We start from the raw sequence: 23,044 nt of genomic DNA, 5'->3' as shown, positions 1-23,044 counted from the left end.
CACTTGGTAAATATCTACATTCGGCCCTCTTGGTAAATATTTGCATACGCTCCACTTATTAAATTTTTACAAAAACCACACTTGGTGAATATTTACACACGCCCCACTTGGTAAATATTTACAAAAACACAAATGTAAATGAGACATACCGTTTTTGTAAATACATTTTTTAACATAACAAAAATATTTTCAGTAAAAGAGGAAGGAAACAAGCTGTCTGATCCATTAAACGTACTCCCAGACGACTATGAGTACTCTAACTACGAAGATGCCTATGATGCTAATGATGTTCCTGAGGATCAAGCTGCTCCTGAATCACTAAGCAGTTATGGTTCCAATGATCTGGGATCTTATGGACAAACAGCTAAGGAAGCTCGAAAGCAAGCCCCTGTCGAAGCCCCTAAGCAGGCCCCGGTTGAAGCCCCTAAGCAGGCCCCTGTTGAAGCCCCTAATCAGGCCCCAGTAGAAGCTCCTGAACAGGCCCCAGTAGAAGCTCCTGAATTGGTTCCTCTTCCATCTCCTGTAGATGAGTTTGCTAATGAAGCTTTAGCCCAGGGTATTTCTCTACCTACCACTGAATACTTTGATACAACTGCTTCTGATGCTGGACTTTTAATTGATCTTAGATCTGTCACCTTCACTACAGGAAATCTTTTATTTTAGTATTTCTAAGTGATTATTTCATTTATTTATTGGACATTTGTCTTCGCCACAAACTTAAATTTTCTAGGCCCTATATTTTTGCAACCAATAATGATTTTCAATTTATATCATTCGTTCTAGCCGAATTTATAGTTTGAAATATCGACGACGACGTTGGGTTTTAAACTACTTACAGGGTGTCCCAAAAAAACATAGGAATTCAGTGACGAATTAGATATCGTCTTTGTTATGAATTAGCATTGTAATACCTAACAAAAGCCATAATATTATTGTGTCTGCTAGAGTTTTTTTTTGAAAAGGCTAAATGACTGTAAAGATGTGTCAATAATGTCTCCGCAAGATAAACAGTGAAGAAGGACAGGTTTACTCTGTTTGTATACTACAATTGTCTTGTTTTACTAAGTACAACCGTACACAGTCAAAACATAAACAAACAAAATGTTGACATACCAGACGAAATTCTTACAGATTACAGCATTCTCAATATCTATCACTATACAAAATCAAAGAATTATTCAAAAGGACGATATCGAATTCTCACTGAATTCCCATGTTTATCGGGACACCCTGTAGGCTAAACCAATCAGAGTTTGTGGCAAAGACTCAATTCCTTTGACAATTCAAAGTTTGGGTGTCATGATCATGATGGTGCTCACCGCTCAAATATTAGGTCTTTCGGATTTATCAAATTGTACAAAAAATCCGATCATTGTTTACTGTTACTTGAATAATTATTAGTTAATTCACATTGAGAACACAATGCAAAAAGCACATTTCAGTTTCTCCCATGTTCAGATTTAGAGATAGAGCTTTCTAAAACATCAAATAATTTTATTACAATCATGTTAACCCTATCCCTGCTGGGGTACTTGAAAACCAGGATACGCTGGGGGGGGGGGGGGAAATTTGCCCCCCCCCCCTCTAAATCCCATGTTTTATGTCCAAATATGACAAATGATACATCATTAGAAAGCTCTTGTGCTCTACTTTAAGAATCTGCAAAAATAATTGCAAATTTGCGAAAATTGAATTTTTTATCGCAAAATCCAGTTTTATAGCAAAAATGTTTGCAAAAAATGACAAATTATACATTTTTGAAAAGCCCTTGACCATGCCATTTGAAATATGCAAAAATTTTTGAAAATTTTTAAATAACCTGATTTTTAATCAAGAAAAACTAAAAATGTGCAAATTTCCTTTGACAGGTTGTTTGCAAAAAATTTGCAATTTTTTTTTCGCAAACCTTGTGCAATCCGTTTCCTTATGTCATAGGCTTTCCAAAAAGCTAAATTTTATCAAAATCTGATAAGTGAAAGTGGGTCAAAACAAAGATAATTGTTAACATTTTGAGAGCGCTAGCACTACAGCTGACCATGGGAGAAGCTGAATGTGCTTTATGCACCTACAAATTAATTTGGTTTTTGAATTTATTTCTCTTGGGTGTACACGTTATATCTAGTCCACAATGAGAATTTACCAATATTTGGTCAAGGAAAAACATATAATAATCAGATTTTTTGTACAATTTGATAAATCCGAAAAACCTAATAAAGGAGTAGTAGTGTTTTGTTAGGGGAACCCCAGACATGTGTTAGTTATATCGAATTCGACGAAGGCAATTAAAAACTATAAAAAAAATTCCTAAAATTCCGATTATAGTTTTCAACAAAACTTCTTACATATTCAAAACAATAATTCCAGGATTTTTTAACCTTTTTTTAGTAAAAATGAGTAAGATATCGTCATTTTTCATCCATCTATCATCGTCGAATGCTTAGTAACGAGGAGGATACCGTTGTTTTAAATATTAAGGACAGATTCTGCCAATTTCCTTCCTTTTCTCTGCTGCTCTTAAACCGTATTACACTATTATAGAGATACAAATTAAAAAAATTACCAATTTTCTTTTTTTGCTTTTTTCTATTTGAAAACTGATTATTATCAGTTATAGTTTCTCTTTAAAAGTGACTTGTGGAGTCGATGCAGAAAAGTGTAAAAATTCCCCAAGACTTCACAAATCTCTAACTGAAAGATTGTATTAGGAGCAGCCCCGACCCCGGAGCCTGAAATAACAACGTATTCTCCACCGATTGATTTTGATCTCGGTACAACAGCATCTGCTGGGATTGAAGTTGAAAATGTTCAATATGAAGACTTTGAGCTTGGAGTAGAGGAGACTGGTATCACTGAGCCAAGTAACAATGTTGACGCAGGTTTGACCGAACCAACCGTGCGCATTGCCGCTGACGAAGCTAGTTATGAAGAGGAGTATACTGAGGAGGATGAGTCTGATTATGAACCTGCAGGTGGAAATATTCCTATCCAAGTTCAGAAGGTTCAGGGAGAGAAGGTTGAAGATCTACCTGGCTATGAACCTCTAGTACTTCTAGTGGGAACTCCAGAGCAGGCAGGCTTTTAATTAAAAAAAGTTTTTTTATTTTACCAAACTTTTGGGAATTGTGAATGAATGAATTCTCTATTTTATATTTTAGAAATCCGAAAACTTGTTGCTTGAATCTGAACTGGAGGAGGATTCTGAATCTTCAAACAATCAGAAAAGAAAAGCAGATCCAACCTTTGTAGACCGGTACAACAACTGGTTCAACCGGGCTAATGATTGGTCTAGAAAGATTCAGAAGGTTCAAGGTCGAATAAAGTTCAAGAATCAATCCTAATTTACAATCTATGAATATCCTAAATATATTTAGGATAGTAATGAGGATTGTTAGGTAGGTAAAATATTCCATCATCTTCCCTCCCCAGATCCCTCCATAATTCATTCTACTATCCTACTCCTCCTTCCCTCTCTTCACCTCATCCTACCATCCTTCTCCCCTCCCCCTTCCCCCTCCTCACCTCATCCTACCATCCTTCTCTCCTCCCCCTTTCCCCTCCTCACCCCATCCTAACATCCTTCTTTCCTCCTCCCTTTCTCATTCCATCCTATCAGTTGAAACTGTACAGAAACTCATAAAGAACTCTATCCAACAATCCTTTTAACTATCCTAGCTTCTTTTCGTGGTTCTTTTGTTCCTTTCCTGTCCCCAGACTGAGCTTGTTTAAAGTTGTTACCCTCTAATATTTTAAAAAAGGAACCATCCATTTTTTACCAAACCAAACAGAATTCTCAATCCAAATTAATTCTACTTCAAAACTATTTTTTTTAATCTCTTATGTCCCTACCTCCACTCGCGTTCCATACAGTCAGTTCAAAAAGGCGCGAAACTTAATTATATTTACAACCTAACATGACACAGTTTTACCTTTTAGAGTAAAAAACAAGCAACCTGGATAATCCATAATAAATATTTTCAACATATTAGAGGATGTTTTCCATTTGAGTGACTATACTTATTGTATTTTATGCCACTCACTGTATGTCCCAGAGAGCATATATAGTTCGCTTTTAAAAAGGTTTTCTGTGAACTTTATAACTCTCTGGTCAATGTAAGTCTTTTAATCCGTTATGGATTTCATTATAGTCAGAATACTAGTCCTTTTTTCTTCTTTTACAACTGTTCCTATAGTTCTAAAAATGCAAAAAGTAAGATTTAAAAAACAAACTTGATGTCCCTCTGATCGATGTTATTTATATTTGTAATCACGTAAGAAGTACACTTTAAAACTTTTGTTTTAAGAAATTTGTTTCAGTGCTTTAGATTCTTAATTTTCTTTGAATTTTTATACATTGCACGGTAATAAAACCGAATTTTCTCCCAATTTTTTGAAATTTTCACTTTAATTTTTAATGTAATTTATCTAATTCAATCCTTTTAATTTCCCTAGCTCAACTTTAGGTCTTTTAGACCCCGGCTTTATCAGCGTGCATTGTCTTAAGTACGCGGCCAAACGATAAAACTTTATAATCAGTTGAAACAAAATCAAACTTTATGATGAGGCGAAAATATTAACATACTTTATAACTCGGAAGGATAAGAATATAACATAGCATTTAATATCTAGTCGATGTAACAAAATAGTCTCCTTTATAACTAATGCATTTCAAAGAACAGAAACCAAAAAAGCTTGGTACAAGGCTTTAAACATCATTGAATTGATATCCCCCAAACAAATCAAAATTTTGTCCACAAACCTTAAGTTAAGATATCAGTTTTTGCGTATTTCGTACACATGTATATGATTTAGTGTTTAATTTATTTATCTATTTATTTTATAGTAAATATGTTTTAAAATAATGTTTTGATAAAAATATATAGATTTTTGCGAGTATTGTCAATAACAGGAGTAATACAGACATTAAAAAGTTTATTTAAATCTATATCTGATCGACAATGGGAGAGATCTTGTATTTTTCTTAGTTTGAGTGTTTAATTCTAACAAATTCCTCCAATATTTCTGTAGTTTATATTCCTAAAGTCACATCTAAAATACGAAACAAAAATGTTGGTTAATTAATTATGTTAATTTTGATGTTATTCTTAAAGGATTTTTTTGTAAATAAAATTTAAAAATAACAAATAGAAAAAACAAGACAAGAAAAAGACAGATAAGGTCAAAATGTTAGAAAGAATTATAACTGTTGTAAAAAAAATTGAAAAAAAAATTATACAGATTGGGCTATTTTTATATAATATTAGCTGAAGGGCCCGGCGTTGTCCGTGAATTTTTTTTATATGTAAAAAAAAATATTTAAGAAAAAAATATAATTTTGAAAAAAATTGATTTTTTAGCCTATAACACCTCCGGCCACCCATGATTGTCCACAAAAAATGTCATCCCATTCGGTGCAGTCGTTTGGCCGGCCATAGGCAACATTTATACGAATGTCTTGTTTTATTATATAGATAGATTTTATTTGGGGGGGGGGGGGGGTTCAATCCCTATAATTTTTATATATTTAAAATATTCAGGTTTAAATAAAGTCAGACTCAGAAGTGGCATTTAAGCTGAAACTTAAAATTTAAGTCAAAGCTTTTCATTCTTTAGTTTTAGACTAGGCTGTTTAACCCTGAGCAAATCCTTTTATGTTTCCCGCCACAATTTCAATTGAGCAAAAATAAAAAAACTGATATTTCAGAGATACATTCGTTCATCTACATTCACAATATAAATGTATAGAGTTTGCGGTGTTAAAACGAGTTGAGCGGTTAAACTTTTATAGGCCAGCAAACTTTGATCTTTAAACCATACCATCCGATCCGGGACGTATTTGTTTTCTGACCTAATGCTATCTGACCTACAGGGTTTCCAACCTGTAAATGTATTATTATCTTGTGCTGGTTTCATGGAGTTTGACGGTGGTACACGGAGTAATAATGGACGGCTATTAAAAAGGTAAAAATCGCAATGCAAATATAAACTAATCAAAAATACTTTTGGATATTGAGTAGGTCTGTTTTCAATGAGGTAAAGAATGTGTCTATCGAAAAGGACTTATTGTAATTTGTATAATTATTATTATACAAATAATAATAATTTACGTAATTTAACTTACAGTTTAATGGGATATACATACACAATTTTTCAGTATATCATTTATCATCATTGTGGATAACCAAAAAATCATTTATTTTTTTGTAGAAATATATAATAAAGTTTTTGTTGAGAATACATTAATTGTTATTTTCTTATTTGTTTAAAACACAAAGCATCTCGAATACAAGGTTAGCTCCAGTTAAAGAAGTATTTCCAGATAAATCATATGCAGGGCTCACTTCAACTAGAAAACTTGAACAATTAGAGATCTTTACAGGATTATTATTAAAATTTCAAAACGGTTTGTAACAAAATCCTTCAATTTTATTAAAACATGCATTAATGGGGGTCATGTAAAACCCTTTGTTTTTCATTTCAAAATCTATAACTATTCTTAATCGGCCGCAGTTTTTTCTTAAATAAAAGCTGGATGTTTATTTTTCAAGCACAATTTTTTTAAAATTTTTTAAACACATAAATGATGATAATTTCAATATATTGTTTAAATCTATCTAGTATCTAGCAGTGGAAATCATTAAGAGGTTGTTGATGTTAACAAAAACTGTGTTATGATTTATTGGTATCAATTTTGTTGTTATTTTTAAAATCAATTAAAATCCTCTTCAATATCCCGTGGGGGTCATTCCCTGCAGGGTTAACTTTAATTTAGACATTAAGCAATTATCCTCAAACTTAAAGGAAGTGTTCGCGAAAAATAAAACGGGTTTTTGGCTTATAGCGAATAAATAATACCCCCTTTCATTTTTCGCAAACACTCCCTTTAAGATCAAGCGTTAACGATACTCCACACAAAAATTCCGACCTAAGATCTATTTTTATGGCAGAGTTTTATAATAAAGCTGTTGCGTAAAATACAGTTATTTATTAAGAAAATATCATAAAATTGAATTTTCTATGTAATTTTAAGTAAATTAAAAACAGCATTTGTTACAGCTGTCATTGTTATGGGACACATTTTTGGGAGTCAAACCTTATAGAAATCCAACGTATAGAAATCGCTCGGTTTAGCAATCAGGCGTATTTTCCGGAAGAATTTTTTTTTATATTTTTGATAAATTAAACGTTTTTGTAAAACATTCCGGCTTAAAATTATCATTATCATTATTTCTATTTTTAACATACCCTAGACACTATACAACTAACTAGATTATTATGTACATTTGTGCTGCTCTCTACTGTGTTTAATGTACTGACAACATAAATGAATGATTATATGGTTACAAATATTTTATGAAAATGCTATCTACAGTTTTATTTTTACAAAAAAAAATTTCTCAAAAATAAAGAGTTCTCCAGTAATGCTAATATAATTTCAAAAATTCCGTTTTACCATTTAAATAAAAGGATTTTAGGAAAATTATATCTACTTTACACTGATTATTTCATTTCTCAAAATTATAAAAAATGTTCTCCCGGAAAATACGTCTTCTTGCTAGCTATATCTAGCGATTTCTATACTTTGGATTTCTATAAAGTTTGACGCCACATTTTTTGTTGTTGACAGATTTCAGAAAAAGGCATGTCAAAACTATTTTAAATAAAGATACAAAATTATGCACTGGAAAACTATTATTGTTTTGCAGGAAGAAAAATTTAATTTGAATTTGTATTTACCTAGATCACATCCAACTAGGTTCAATCCTGAACACCCACGGATAATCTAAAACAGGAAAAGTGAGCCCAATGCACGAATCGCGGCTAGGACTCAGGAAAATGGTTTAGGCAAAGAGAATAGAATATATATTAGAGTGGAATTTAGACAATTCCTCGGTATGAATTTTTTCAGTCCCTTTCAGCCTGAAAGGGAGTTCAAAGTGTACAAATCATGTAAATGTTCACAAATTATATGCAGTAGAGTACACAAATACAGTATATTCCCTAGACTATATCCATTTCAATTTCGAATTTTTTAACCTATTTTCTATAAAATGATGTTCCAGGGCCCAAAAGGTTATATAGCACAAACATGTGAAGTACACCTGCAGTATGGAAACAGTACAACAAAATGGCCGTTTTACACTTATTTCTAGTAAATTATTCAAAGAAAACATCTATTTTTGACAATAACTTGCCAAATTTTCAATATTTTTCAATTTTGTAAATTGTTTTAAACTCCGGTTTTCAAGCTGGTTCATTTTTTAATTTTGTGAAAAATGTATTTTTATGTATTTTTATACATATATTAGACCACCTATTTCTGTAATATTATATAATATATATGAAATATAGAGAGAAAGAGAAAGAAAAAGAAAGAGAGATAGTATATATTCACCTCTAATGCTTGTATTGTGGTTAGGCCACCTATTTCTGGTGTACCAGTTCCGGGGCAGAATCCTGGATCTATCGCATCAATATCAAAGCTCAGATAAACAGGACTGTCACCAATCTTTAATTAAGATATGTTTTGTTTTTTGTCAGTTTATGTTTTCGATGACAAGATTTATTTTTAGACAATTTAAATTTGGAACTCTGTAATTGTTGTTTTGTTAGGCAGGGATGCAGTAAGACAATTTTTTTTAAAGATTCGTATTTTTGATTCATTAAATTCTTTTGATACCTTATTTTTTATATCTTCCATGAGGGGTGTTAAGGATTTGTGCCAGCATTCCTCCGCTTGTATAACAGTCCACCCCTATTTTTTTATAATGATTAAGATCAAATATAAAGAGACACAGCAAGAATTTATAAAATGTCGTATACTTAACTTCCTAATAATGATTTTTTAATTAAATGATTATATGAAGCTCTTTAAAAGTATTCCCGCATATCCATGACTATTTATTATTTTTTTGCAATTACTGAGATTTACGTATAATAGTAAAAAAACCATTGAAAACATGTCAAGACGACATTTCATAAATACTTTCGTGTCTGAAAATCTCTGGGGTAGCCCGTATAAACTTTTTCTTTCGTTTCAAATGCAAACTTTTTCTGTATCCTTAGAACTTTAATCAAAGAATCGTAAATATTCCCTGAAAAATATCTTACTTTTGATTAAATTTGTTATATATCCAATCAAAATCCCAGTAAAGCACGAGGATCTGGTCGGGCCAGTACGAATTTAATGAAGCATTCCTAATATTCCTGATATTCTGAGATCGGAGATGTACCTGGTCTCTGCCCCATTGTATATCTCCATGTGCCCAACCTGTACCCCGGAGTCCTACTTGAAAAACCTGAAAAATAAAACATTAATATTGACATTAATTATGAATTCACAAATTGTACATGCAGCATACAGGGGTAGCAACAAAGGATGATACTTTAATATAATAATATAATGAAGACCTGAAATCTATGAAATAAAACCAATAGAAAGTGCAATTCGGTCCATTCAATTCGGTCCATTTCACTTTAAATAGTTTTTAAATTTTCTGCTAGATGGTTCGGCACCGAGATAAACAAGTTGGATGGAACTAAACTGTGTGTAAAAATTCTGCATGTTTTTACTTCAGCATAAAGAGTTTCAATTTAGATCAGAAATCAACAAAAAGACACTAAAAACCAAGGTTGTTTATTGAGGTAAAATACTCTGGATTCTCTTCAATATACTAGAAATGTCGTCTTTATTTAGAGTGTCCATATCTAATTCAGTAAACCTTACCATACAACCTTGAATAAAAACAATTATTTATCAAAAACAAATACACTAGGAAAGTAACGCAAATGATAAATGTGATGTTTTGATATTTTATGCTTGTTGTTTTTTAAATATTATTTTACCTTCTTATCAAGGAAAAGTTTGTCCTCCCAAGCACATCTTTTAATAAAATTTTTATTTTAAATTATAAAATATTCATTTTTTTGTGTAACTGCAGCTTTCAGACTTTTTACATTATTGATCATAAAAAGTAGAGAGTCGGAAAATGGGAAACAGTGTTACATTTTTCCATGTAAACTAATTAATAGGAAGACGACATTTAAACAATCTTATGTATATTTAATGCTTTGATAAAGAACTAAAGGTTTCCCAGTAATAGCCGGACGTTTCACCTTCTTTCCTTGGCGGCAAATTACTGAAACTGCAGTCAGGGCTGCTTTTTTTAATACCGCATAATTTCTTCAATATTAGTGATACGAAATAAACTTAACATTACAGTAATGAATAACACTAATAATTTGACAAAAAAATTATTATTCATTATTTGTAAAATCGAAATTTAGATTGCATACATCAAATAATTAACAATTAGTTTAAGTCGAATATTTCTTTCAAGAATTTTTGCCGGTTGAGATGGCTGCGGATCAGTGTAGGTCTTGTCTTTGAGCTCTTTGAAAAGCAGTTTAACCAATGTGTCTTCTCATCTAAGACCTAAAAAGGACTTCCCAGCAGTTTGTATTCCAGGCTGGTCAGCTTTAAAACTTCTAAACCCAGGGGTGTACGAGAGCATTTGTGTAGGGGGGGGGGGGCACAGTTTACTGTGCTGTAAGCTTCAAGAGATGAAAAATATAGATGGAAACGTATCTAAAAAAAAGTCAAATTTTGTTGTAAGCTAATTTAGAACTTTTTGATCATCCATAAACCCTCCCTGGGGTCATGTGAGGTCACACACAAAATTTGGGCACTATCGGTGCAGACAAGCAAATTTTGCTATTTTTACTATTTTCATGTTTAAATACATGAATGGAAAACTTACATTTTCTTTTAATGGAATGTTAATAATATACTTAAATGGAATAATTGCGTAATTTCAAGTGACCCTCCATTTATAGAGTGGCATGTACGATGTACCTTTGAAACCTTCATTTCTCTATCGTTTCTGAAGCAAGAAATGCGCGACTCACTTTTGAATAGAAACCACAAATAAAAATATTCAGTTTTCAAAATGGGAAACATTGATTTTTAATGCAATACTTTATCAGACAAAGCTTTAAAGGGTATTGTTGTGAGTCAGAATATATTTCAATTCTTTTCTTAATATTTTAGTTTTGGTGAGTCCCCCCTCAGAGGGGGCACGCATATGGGGGGGCGGGGGGCTCGCCCCCCCCCTCGTACACAACTGTCTAAACCCCCTCGTACGCAACTGTCTAAACCATGCGTTCAGTTTGGTTGTTTGTGGTGGGTTCATTATTAAAAGTTTCATCTCAGACATTCCAAATTTCTAAAGGAAGCCTCAGGGGTTTTCTGAAGCTTTTGGTTCCCTTTCCAATGTAAGTGTTTTCAAAAAAAATTCTTTGAGTACTGGAAAAAATCACCATTCTGGAGAAAATTTTTTCCGCATTGTTCAAAAACACAACAGCCTATATTTCTTCATGACAATTATTGAAAAACTGGATATGTGTAAAATTTTTATTTACATCAACCACTGTACACTGTACATGTGTTTAATGTATACAGTACATATCCAATTTAAATTGATTTTTTGTGGATTTTTTTTAAATATGCAAGTCTCGGCAAACCCTATCCCAACATAAAATATGATAGTTTCAGCAAGTTACCAGAACTGTAAAATCAAGCATTTGCCCAAGACAAGAAGGTGAAACGTCCGGCTATCTAAGAAAACAGATGGGTCTGTGTACACTGCACAATGCCCAATATAATTTATTCATGTTTATAGGACTTGAACTCAGAAATCAGATTTTGAGTCGAACAGTCGTACTCCTTTTCACAGTTTTATGGGGTCAACTTTATTAGAGTTCCTCAGAAAAACCCTTTAGTTACAGAAGGTCGTTATCCTATGCTGGGGCTTTGTTTGAATTATTCTTGAGATTTTCATTTTCAAAATTTAATTTGGCTTAAACATTTGTGGAGTTAAAAATCATTATTATTAATTAAGAACTCTTCAGTATAAATAAAAAAAAATGATTTCCTGAAAGGTGTTCCGTGAGCTAATCTTTCTCCCATCATATCTGTAGCAGTGTCAGAATGTGCATCAATATGTATCATTGCAACAGGACCATGTTTCTCACATACTGCCCTATAGAGAGTACATCATATATGTAGAAGTATCAGAATGTGCATCAATTGCTAAAGGACCATATCTGTAGCAGTGTATGATTGTGCAATAATATGCATCATTGCTACAGGTCCATGTTTTTTAGTGTTCACATAATGCTCTTTGTAAAGTGTAAAGTGCATCATATATGTAGCTGCCAATCAGAATGTACATCAATATGTATCATTGCTACAGGACCATGTATGGCTCAAATACTGCACTGTTTGTTGTATATAGAAAAAATTAGATATACATCATATGTCTGTAACAGTTTCAGAATTAGCATCAATATGTATCATTTCTACAGAACCCTCTGTCTAACACAGTAACACTGCTCCATATAAAAGTGCAGGGTACATTTTATACTGTGGGATTTTGCTGGATTTTTCACACAAAAAGGATATTATCTATATCATTACCTGAAACTGATTAAATATTATTGACGAACTTTAATCTAAAAGAAATCATCTGTATAAGATAGAACGAGTAAATAACTAAAAATTATAATGAATTTTAGAAAAAAGGATAAATAAAATCAGTGAAATTGTGAAAAAGGGCATATTTAAATGTCGTCATCCGCATGTGGTAGGAAAGACACTAGTAAGCAAGGTTGTATATGAGGTTAGACAATAGATACTCTGAATGTGCTCCAATGTAAACAAATGTCATTTTTGTCGCATTAGACACTCTATATCCTTATATGACGTCACTTTCAATGCAATCTTAAAGTTTAAAATTTTTGAGTTCGTTTATTATTGTATATGAAGGAAAATAAATCAATGCAAACACTTGTATTATTAATATTCAACGAGTCGGTTTTTCTTACAGTTTATTATTTACAAAGATACAAAAATAAAAAAAAGATCCTTGAATCGCTGATCGTAAAAGATCAACAAAATCACCCATTGTTACATTATATCTATTGAGCTGCAAAATTTGAGTTGCCTGCTTTCTCTCTAGCAGAACGGACCTACTATGAAGTCCCAGAATTGCAGCTGGGGAAGCGCTGTGTTTAGTTACGCATCTAGTATCCTACAGGGGAAGCAAGAATTGTACATAGATTAAAACAAAACTTCGTCCCTAGCGCTTAACTCTGACATCCGATGGAGGAGGGAGATGTCAGGTTCAGCAGTCATCTCCCTCTTCATTATGAGAATAATTTAAAAATATTGTAAAATTTAATTAAAATAAATTATTAAAGTTAAAAATTGAGCTGCAAAATTTATTATTCTATACAAAAGGCAATAACGTCATATAAGGTTTTAGAGTGTCCATTGATATAAAGGTCGTCTTATCTACGTTAGAGCAAATCTAAAGTATCCATCTTATTATACAACCTTGAGTTCAATAAAAATGAAACCTAAAGATTAACTATTTCTGATTCTTAATCTTGTTGATAGATTATTTTCTATATTTGTAACCATATGAATGGATCTCTATATAAATTGCATTTCATTGTTATTAGCATGGATCAAAGTTTGCCAAAAACTCTGATTTTGTAATCCCATATATCTTTACAACCCAATGTCATAGAGCTCAGATATTTCAAATTATTAATTCAGTTAGATCAAATAATCTAAGTTTGAACTATCAAAGGCTTACACCATCAGGTTAAAAAGATATAGGAATAATTCTGAAAACGTATCCACCCCACGTCGAATTTGCTCTCAAACTCAAATCTTTAAAAAGTTTAATATGTCTCAGATGAATCCGAAAGTAGTTTTCCACAACACTGCATACTCAGTTTAACTATAGTACGTAGCCGGTCACTTCCTTTAAATATATGTTTGTTTCACCTGAGAATTGGATACGTAATTAAGTGGTCTCCACCTAATGTAACAGGAATACACTTGTTCTTCACAATATCTCTGATGAATGCTTAATTTGATCTTCATAAAATAAGAAATACTTCAACTACAGGGTGTTCAGCAATAAACGTGTACTTTCAAAGTATCACGTTTAGTGGGAAACCCACCCTGTAGTTTGATACATATCATTATTTAATGATGCAAAATTTTAGTTGAAAAATAATAGATTAACAAATGTCTATAGGTTTACAATTTGGTAAAATTATGATTATTAAATAAAACGAACCATAAATTTGATAATATATTCATTAACCTAAAAAATATTCTTTTACCAGAATAAGAAAAAAAATATCTGTTGAAGAAAAATGTCTGTGGATTGTTTTTTAAATATTTTCCTATATTGCTGGGTTATTTCCTCACAGGCTTTAGGTGTGTTGTATAGGTTAGCTCGCACATCTCCAATATCTCCAATCTTAAAAGGACTGTTCGTGAATATTATCCAAACTAATTTTGCTAAAAAAAGATTTTTTTTCAAATTACAAACTGTTTTAAAATTACAATTTTTTTCTCAAAATTCAAAATTATCAGTGATATATACTTTGGAATAAAAAATCAGCGGTAGCGGTTGTAGAAGCGGTCGCAATCTATATACTCAAGACTCTACGACAAGTTGAGAACAAGACATTATGTTTTTTTCTTTTTCTAATCAAAAATTGACTCAACCTCTTATATCACATTCTTTGGGTAAAAATGTTTGCCGTGGCAAATATATTTGTTTGCTCTAGAGTGGTAGGCGATCATATCAATACGACTTTTGAATTGAATTTTCATATAAACTTAGCTGTTAAACAGCATGGATACACAAAAACATAAAAGTCAAGAAAAATTATCTTTTAGAAAAAGTTTTTTTTTCACTGCTTGCAAAGTTGTAATTCGAAAAAACCTTGTTAAGAATCAAAACTTAAATAAAAAGTCGTCTTCGTTGTAGTGATTAAACGCAAACCGTATCAAAATGTGTGTTTACAGTTGGTGAAGACAAAAAAGTGATATTAACCCTATCCCCGCTGGGGTACTTGAAAACCAGGATACGCTGGGGGGTTGTCACAAAACCGCTCGTTCCACATTTTCTTTCCTCCAAAGAATATTTTATTGCAAAATCATAAATTACAAGTTAACAAATGAATTTTACAATTTTCGAAATGATAAGTTCAGAATCACAAATAAAATTCCAGGGATTTTTCTGACGTGCTGCTTTCTTATTTAAATCCGATTTTTAAAATACGTTTTTTTAAAAATTATACATCTCTTTCTCCATCTTAAACCTCCATGATATAGCACCAGACGTTTGAATTTGATCAAATTCAGAATTCAGACGTTTATACGTTTGAAAGTCCGAAATATGTACTGTCCGACCTTTTTTCCGTCCTGCGTTTGTGGGTCCGATGTTTATACCAGTACCATATATATATTTTGATGTTGGTTTTTAAGTATCCAAGTAACTTTAAAAATGACAGAAAATATGCAGGCTCAATTTGTTGTATTGATTCTCACGATGACCACAGGAAAGGTTTTTATCGGGTCGATGTTGAAAAATTTTGTCTGGAAAAATTGCGATTTGAAAAGAATTCCATCCATGTAAACAAAATATCGTGCGAAACTTTTGTTTTTTTCACGTACGAAAATGGTGGCTGAACGGTTTCTATCAAAAAAGGCGTCAATAAAAGCCCAGCAACAATATTATTTTGAAACAGTAGTTAGACATTTTCTCAAATACGTAAAATACCTGGATTCTATTGAAAGGGTTCTCTCCTGTTGCATGATTTCTTGGTCGAACCATAACTGATTCAGTTCTTATTTGACGAGGACCAAACCTATTTATATTATTTTATCCTTCCTATATCTTTGCAACCCAAAGTCGTAGACCTTAGCTATTTCAAACTATGAAATATGTTAGATCATATAATCTAAGTTTGATATATCAAATGGTTACACCATCAGTTTAAAACATATATATGAATTAGAAAGTTTGAGTTTCTAATTTAAAAGGTTAAGGTTTCATGATCTTTTTCCAAATAAATAAATACCTTGTTCCTGGACGATTAGAGGTGGCAGTATCCAAAGGAACTCCAACCTTCAAATTTACTTTGATAAAGTGGTTTCAATAGACAATAAAAAATATTAATTAATTCATGAAACAGAGGATGTATAAAACCATTTTGACTTTTGTTCAAAATCACATTTCTTGATTTTTAGCTCAAATTTAAAATTTTTAATAGAGATTCTATCAAATTGATACAGTGCAATTGTTTTAGAATTTAAAATTCTGAACTATTCACTGTAAAAATAACCATTTAAAAGTGTAATATTTGTCGTCTTTAATATCTTTAATAACTATTTTTATCAGCTTAATTGTATGCCGCTACATACTGTCTCACGAAACATGATAATTAAGAGAAGAATTAAAGATCGTCTGGGATCTTTATTTGAAGCTTTTTTCACCAATCTACTTTTACTTGATTCTTGAAACAATAATCACAAAATTCCTTTTGTCCTGGTCTTTCCAAAATGTGTTCTGCTATTGTTTTGCTTTAAATACTGGATATATTCGAATTTAGTATAGATTTAAACTTTTTAAATTAAACTAAAAATGTTGAAATAGCATATCTCCGACTTTTATAAAGCACAAAAAAGGAATATAGCATAACTAGGGGATTTTGTAAATATCAATTCAAAAATTCTGTTTCTAATTGGTTTTCAATAAATGCGGCCAAATTTTCCAAAAACCAAAGACGACTTTCGAATCGTCTCTTAAATGTCATGTTTCGTGGGACACCCTGTAGGAAATGTTGGTAAAATGTCTGCACAAGATGGAGATCAGTTTCGTGGAACACCCTGTAGGAAATGTTGGAAAAATGTCTGCACAAGATGGAGATCAGTTTCGTGGGACACCCTGTAGGAAATGTTGGAAAAATGTCTGCACAATGGAATAGGGTTAAATAAGAAAAGGGAACCCGGCGGTTACAGGGTCTGTAAACGGAATTTCAAATGACCCTCTATTTAAGGTGTGGTATTCTGACAATTCCATGAATAAGAGATGCATATTTCAAAATTTCTTAACTAAAGATGCCCTTATTTTGGCTTATTTAGCAGTATCTAGAGATGATCTTCGTTATTGAGTTCGTTAAGCTTAATTTGAAGTATTTGTGATATTTATCATATTTCAAGTTGTATATTTAAAAAGTTGTCTTCATTGTATTGATATAAACGCCGATTAATGTGTAAAATTTAAGGAAACTTACCGTTAACCAAGGATGTAATGCAAGGAAAGCTATTTCAGAAGTGTGCGCATCTTTTGTACTGCAGATGTACTGACTTTGGGCGGTAATTATGTAAACACAAGACGGATGTTATAGCCTGACATGGGATCCATCTTTCACATAAAAAATCAATGAAATATTCTGGTCATAGGAAACTATTATGTGAATTATTAAAATTATTAAATTTAATGCTTTTATCCTCCTCGGATACCAAACGAACACTGATGCATCTATTTTTGTTTACAAATTCCGCCTAAAGAGAACTGGTTTTAATATGTACGCAGAGTATACACGACCGCAATTAACTTTCCTTGCATCACACCCTTGCTGTTAACATTTTCAAATATAGCAATCTGCAGTTTAGATCTGTAAAGTAAAATATCCCCTGGCTGTTGAATAACAAACCCCGAAACAAAACCATTATTTGTACTTTACCAAGCAAGCATCTAGTCCCTCAGTAGTAGGATGAAATGGAAGACGCATGAAGGTTGCAATACCTCCAACCCGAGGCAGATCATTCTGATGAACAGGCTAAAAACAAATAGATTATTATTTTATATTTTCTGTGATAAGATTAAAGTTCAAATTGACACCGAGAAGTTTCTCGAACATGAAGAGGTATTAAAGATAAGACTTCAAAGACGACAGTACCGAATTTTTACATACTATTTCTTTATATTTATGATTTCCAGCAAATGTAGACTTATTTATTTCTTTGCTAATTCATTTAAACTATTATAAGACTATATTTAAAAATTGCAGACTTGATTTTTAGAATTTTATATCGTCTTTACAGTCTCATCTTTTGTAGGTAACCCTGTAAAACGGCAAAGTTTATTAACATTAAATGTAAATGAAACAAGATTTTAACTTTACAATAATTCTCGAAAAAATACTTTCGAAGTCAAATGTCTCAAAAAATAAAGATTAAATTATTATAGTGAAAATTACACAGAATTAAAAAAAAGAAAAATTGCCAGAAAAAGTATTTTTTTACATTATTTATCCAGCAACTTGCAAAGAATTTTATAAATAATAATAAACAGCTGAAAACTTTATAATACTTTACATTTTTTAGAATGTATCGAACACTGATTATTTCCCCTTGTTTTGTTCTAAAAAATAACAAAAGTTGTATTTTTAAACCCTTCATTATTTTTTTTTGGTAAAGTTAACAAAACCTTTTTAGTGATGTTTCTGATGTAAAGAGGTTTAAAGGATAAACTTTTTAAATAAAGAGAAATATTCAAAATGTTATTAATAACAGCCCCTTAGGAATTTAAATCTTTTTTGTTGGAAATTTTATCTTATGAGTATTTTAACAAGACGATTATTTTCTTTTAACAGTTCGTCAACAGTTTTTGTAAAATGCATGAATTGTTTCAAAATAGAATAAAATGATAAAAAAGTAATCCTCACCTTGTTTAAAGTGTCCTTAGCCTGATGTTTTTTCTTTGTTAAATTTTTAGAAATTAAATCTATGGTTCCAGTCATAAAAATATTTTGCGAAGGCAATTTCAGATATTGNCTCCTTAAACTGACCCTTGTTAAAAATAAAAATGGTAATGTAATAATGCTTTCTTAAATATGTCCCATTCGGTGCGGAAATTCTTAAAGAATTTCGGAATTGGGGGTTTTGAAGTATTCTTTAGAGTTGTTACTCTCTTAGCGGAATAAATAAAATATGTATTAATATTTCAAAAAAAAAATCCTTTTGAAGTTTAGAGGTTCCATTGAAGGATCGAAGAACTGAAGAAACCACCGACGTAATTCTAAAGGGTAAGATATATTAATTAAAAAAACAGTCATAGGTTTTTATTATTTTGTTTTCAAGATGAAATTTTATTTATTTTTCTACTGACCTTTTACGGCCCGAGTTGAACATTATTCTATATTTGTCTGAAAAGATCAAAATAATGTTGAATATAAGGGAAAATAAGTTGAGCAAAGAACTTTTTAAATATTTACATTAAATACGTACAATAAAGGGAGTGTTTTCAAAATATGGTAAGGGGTATAGGCTGTCTCCGAATCAAATTTGGATTTGCTCGTTAATAATTATACTTCTATATACATATAAGGAGGAAATTATTGAAAACGCTTCCGGTCAACAGCGGAGATGTAAATTCAAAAAGTTACATTATATACCACTCAATCATAGATCATCCAAACATATTTATAACTGATCGTTTTAAATATTATAATCACAGACTAACACAGACTGCTCATACGCAATTCAAACGGTGTTAATCTATTTTTAACAATTAGATTTTTAAATTTTTTCCAGATTTTTTATGAATCAAGCCTATTGATGCATGTATTTAATGCAGAATGCAAATAATCATTTTTCCAATCTTCTTGTTATCTGGCTGTCCTGTTTTGCTGTTTCAATTAGCTGCATACCCCCCCCCCCCCAGGATGGCCAATATGCAGTTTCGTGTTTCTTCATTTTTTCCAGTTGTGTTTGATTTCCACTAAATCTATGAACAGTCAAATAAAATTGAAACTTGCCATCTATGCAGGTTTATTGCTGAAGTTTTGTAATGAGAACTTCCCTTTGTCAGCTGCATTGAGTTGCATGTATCAGTGTCTGCACCAATTTAGAAAGTAATTTAAAAGATTTCCTAGCCTTGACTTTATTCGGATAGGTTCAAGGTTAATTTAGGTTTATCCCATATAGGATAAGAACACCCATGATACCAATAATGATCTCTCTCAGAAAGTTTTGATTAAGATTCCACAGTAAAGCAGTTTCTGAGTTCCACTATATCTGCCCGTGATGTATGTTAGGGGGTAGGAGGGTGAGGATGGGGGTGTAAGGGTAACATGAGATATACCAAAGTCCTCAGTGTTAACGTGTACTCCCACGTGTGGACAGATTTTTTAAAAACGAACAACCCGCTAAGCATGCTGTCCCACCGGATTATTATTAGACATATTGACTCTTTGTTCTATTTCCTCTGAATCAATGTATAGTCTAGGGGGGGAGCGTCCCCCGCCCGCCCCCCCCCCCTCGAAAAAGTACTTAGATCGAGTATAGGGATAGAGTTAAAATGCATGTTTATAGCCCAATTTTCAAAGCCATCTCTTTGAAAAAAATTAGACCGATAACTTTGATAGTTTGGGTGCTAGGGAGGGTTAAAAAAATGCCAAAAAAGGGTAAACAAAATGTGAAACATTATTTTTTGTTTTAAACAAAAACCAATATGTGACACATGTTTCTACATCCGTTTTTCAAGGGCTTTTCAAATATAGTTTTTAGATCTGTTGCTTTAGTCAAAAAAAAGGTATGGGCTTTTATAGATTTTTTTTACACTGACAGGATTTTTAAGAGCCCTGTACCCTACTATGTGCCAAATAAAAATATTTACACAAAATTCCTCAGATTTCTATCAAAATTAAGAAATAAAAAAAAATAAACGTCAAAATATTTCACGGTGATAGTGTCAAAAAGGAGAGTGCTAAGACAATAAAATTATGGTTTTTTTATATCATCATTCGGCGTCTAATGAATTTAGCTGTAAATACATGTTTTGGACAAAATCACTGATCATACTGACCAGTGACTACTCAGGTCCTTTTATAAACAGGTTATATATATAATATATATATATTATATACATTTCCATTTTACTTCACAATTTGATATGGCAATAATCAGATCAATTTCTCAGTTTTTATATTTATGAATACAAATTCTTTCGGATTGCTCCTCTTCAGTTAATAAGCATTGTTAAACTGATGATAATAATGGATTTTCTAAATTTCAAAACTAATCTTAATAAAAAATATAACTAAGAAACTGCAGTAAAATATAAGTCTTCATATTATCCCTGGCCAATTGGTAGCTTCTCATTTTATAATATATAGTTGGTAGCTTCTCATTTTATAATATATAGAACAGACCTCAATGAAGATTATTTCAACTCAATGAAACGCCGTGCCTGAGGGTGTAATTCTGTTTTTGATTAAATAATAAATTGATTGTATATATATATACATATATTATTGATTATATATTATATATATGAATAAAGATTAGCGCAAAAAAAAAACTTTTTAAAACAATATTTTTTTACTGAATGAACAATTTTTCCCAACAAATTTTTGAAAAAAAAACTTGACTGTTCAATGAGAAAACGAACGAAATAGATAAAAAATGAACGATAATTATGAGAACAAACGAAATAAATTTTTTTAAGCGATTGAAAAAAAGGAACCAAAAGAAATGGGTCGTTCACGAACGATTTACGATCAAATTAAAAAAATCGAACGCATCCAATTCTTCAATAATAACGAAAGATCGAAAAGGAATGAAACACAAAAGTTTTGATTTCTTTTTATTAGAATTGCACATTTTAAAAATAAGAACCGGACCCCGTGGAAGGATAGAGGGAAAGGAAAGAGGAGGAAAAAAGAGAACAGAAAGGATACAGTAAGAAAGGATAGAGTATTTCGTGATAGAGCAGGCAAGTATAGATTAAGAAAAGATAAAGTTAAGGAAAGAGCAGGAAAAGAAGAGCAAGAAAGTATAGATTAAGAAAAGATAAAGTTAAGGAAAGAGCAGAAAAAGATAGAGCAAGAAAGTATAGATTAAGAAAAGATAAAGTTAAGGAAAGAGCAGGAAAAGATAGAGCAAGAAAGTATAGATTAAGAAAAGATAAAGTTAAGGAAAGAGCAGAAAAAGATAGAGCAAGAAAGTAAAGATTAAAAAAATTAAGAAGTTAGGGATAGAGCAGGAAAAGATAAAGCAGGAAAGGATAGAGCAGGATATTATAGTCTATAATTTACATATATGATCAGTAAAATTAAGTAACTAAAATCACTTAAGGTCAATAAACGGTTTAAGTACAATTTGTGTGTGTCTGAGTTTTTGCCACAAACTCCAATTTTCCAATCCCTATTTGTGCAACCAAATGTTACAGCAACCTTTGATGTTTCAAACTGTGAACTCTGTTAGATCAAATAATCAGAGTTTGAAACATCAAAGGTTTACACCATTGCAGATTGAAAAGGTATGTGGATTATAAAATTTAAGTTTTTGGCAAAAACCTTAGTTCCTTAAATCATTATTTTTAGTTTTTGCAACCCTTAGCTGAAGATATTTCAGTTTTTTAGTTAAATTATGTAAGTCCTGGGATTTTGAAGAAAGATCGATAATATAGATGAACTGAGATTGTAGTTTTGTGGAGAATTATTTTAGGATTCATTTGAAATATTAAAAATGTGTGAATGATGTATAATTAGTGATTGTGAGCGCAAAGTCGACGTTCAAAATTATCCATTTGGATGGTTACGTTTTGAGACTTGTTTCTTTTAAATTATTAAACAACAACAAAAAAATGTATTGAAAATTCTACTGCAGTAAACTAAATAGATGTTTAGGAGCATATTTCTCAATAAATCATTGTTAGAATCAAATATTTTTCTTTCATCATCATATTGAATTTCTCATGTTTTACGGATTTGTTTGCAGATTTCTACAAATTCTTCAAATGTTGTCGTTTCAATAAAAATTCCAGAAAATGTACAGAAAAAGTTTGTGAACAATGAGAGATTACAGAAAGCAATAATTGAATAAGATTACTTATTTTCGATGATGAGAGTTAATTTTTTTTTTCAACCTATTCTTAAATAACTTATTAGGTTACAGTAGAATTTTTGTTACATTTTGTTTATTCGTTATTTAATAATTTTGAAAAATCGAACTCAGCAATTATATATCATTAAAACTTAAAAATTTCTCTACAATACTATATTCTCTGTTCAAGTACCATACATTGCCGGTCGAACTCCTTTTTTCATGATGCCACTGCATTTAGGAGAAATATGTTGGACATTTACGCAGATTTATGCAACATAA

General features: G+C 31.4%; 2 protein-coding genes across 2 annotated transcripts in view; one reads left to right on the top strand and one right to left on the bottom strand.

The window, feature by feature from the left end:
• The window catches only part of LOC111696323 (mucin-5AC), a 28,172-nt gene extending 24,427 nt beyond the window's left edge, over nt 1–3,745 (top strand). Inside the window, exons 10-12 of the mRNA XM_023465897.1 lie at nt 194–646; nt 2,706–3,070; nt 3,156–3,745. Of these exons, the coding sequence (XP_023321665.1) occupies nt 194–646; nt 2,706–3,070; nt 3,156–3,338 (1,001 nt within the window). The 3' untranslated portion in view covers nt 3,339–3,745. The remainder of the gene's footprint in view (nt 1–193; nt 647–2,705; nt 3,071–3,155) is intronic.
• Nucleotides 3,746–6,183: 2,438 nt separating this feature from the next.
• LOC111696332 (guanidinobutyrase) lies at nt 6,184–19,076 on the bottom strand. The gene is made up of 15 exons (XM_023465909.1): nt 19,044–19,076; nt 18,893–18,953; nt 18,601–18,621; nt 17,617–17,712; nt 15,949–15,995; nt 15,648–15,735; nt 14,260–14,336; nt 13,853–13,924; nt 11,931–12,038; nt 9,844–9,880; nt 9,231–9,296; nt 8,678–8,752; nt 8,393–8,506; nt 7,735–7,780; nt 6,184–6,343 (listed from the first exon to the last, which is right to left on the bottom strand). Exons 1-15 carry the CDS (start codon nt 19,064–19,066, stop codon nt 6,252–6,254), a joined length of 1,023 nt encoding a protein of 340 aa, XP_023321677.1. The 5' UTR covers nt 19,067–19,076; the 3' UTR covers nt 6,184–6,251.
• Between the last annotated feature and the right edge of the window lie 3,968 nt (nt 19,077–23,044).

This window comes from Eurytemora carolleeae, unplaced genomic scaffold, assembly GCF_000591075.1.
Source record: "Eurytemora carolleeae unplaced genomic scaffold, Eaff_2.0 scaffold121, whole genome shotgun sequence".
In the NCBI taxonomy this organism is placed as follows: Eukaryota; Metazoa; Arthropoda; class Copepoda; order Calanoida; family Temoridae; genus Eurytemora; species Eurytemora carolleeae.
This window is presented reverse-complemented; position numbering and strand designations above follow the sequence as displayed.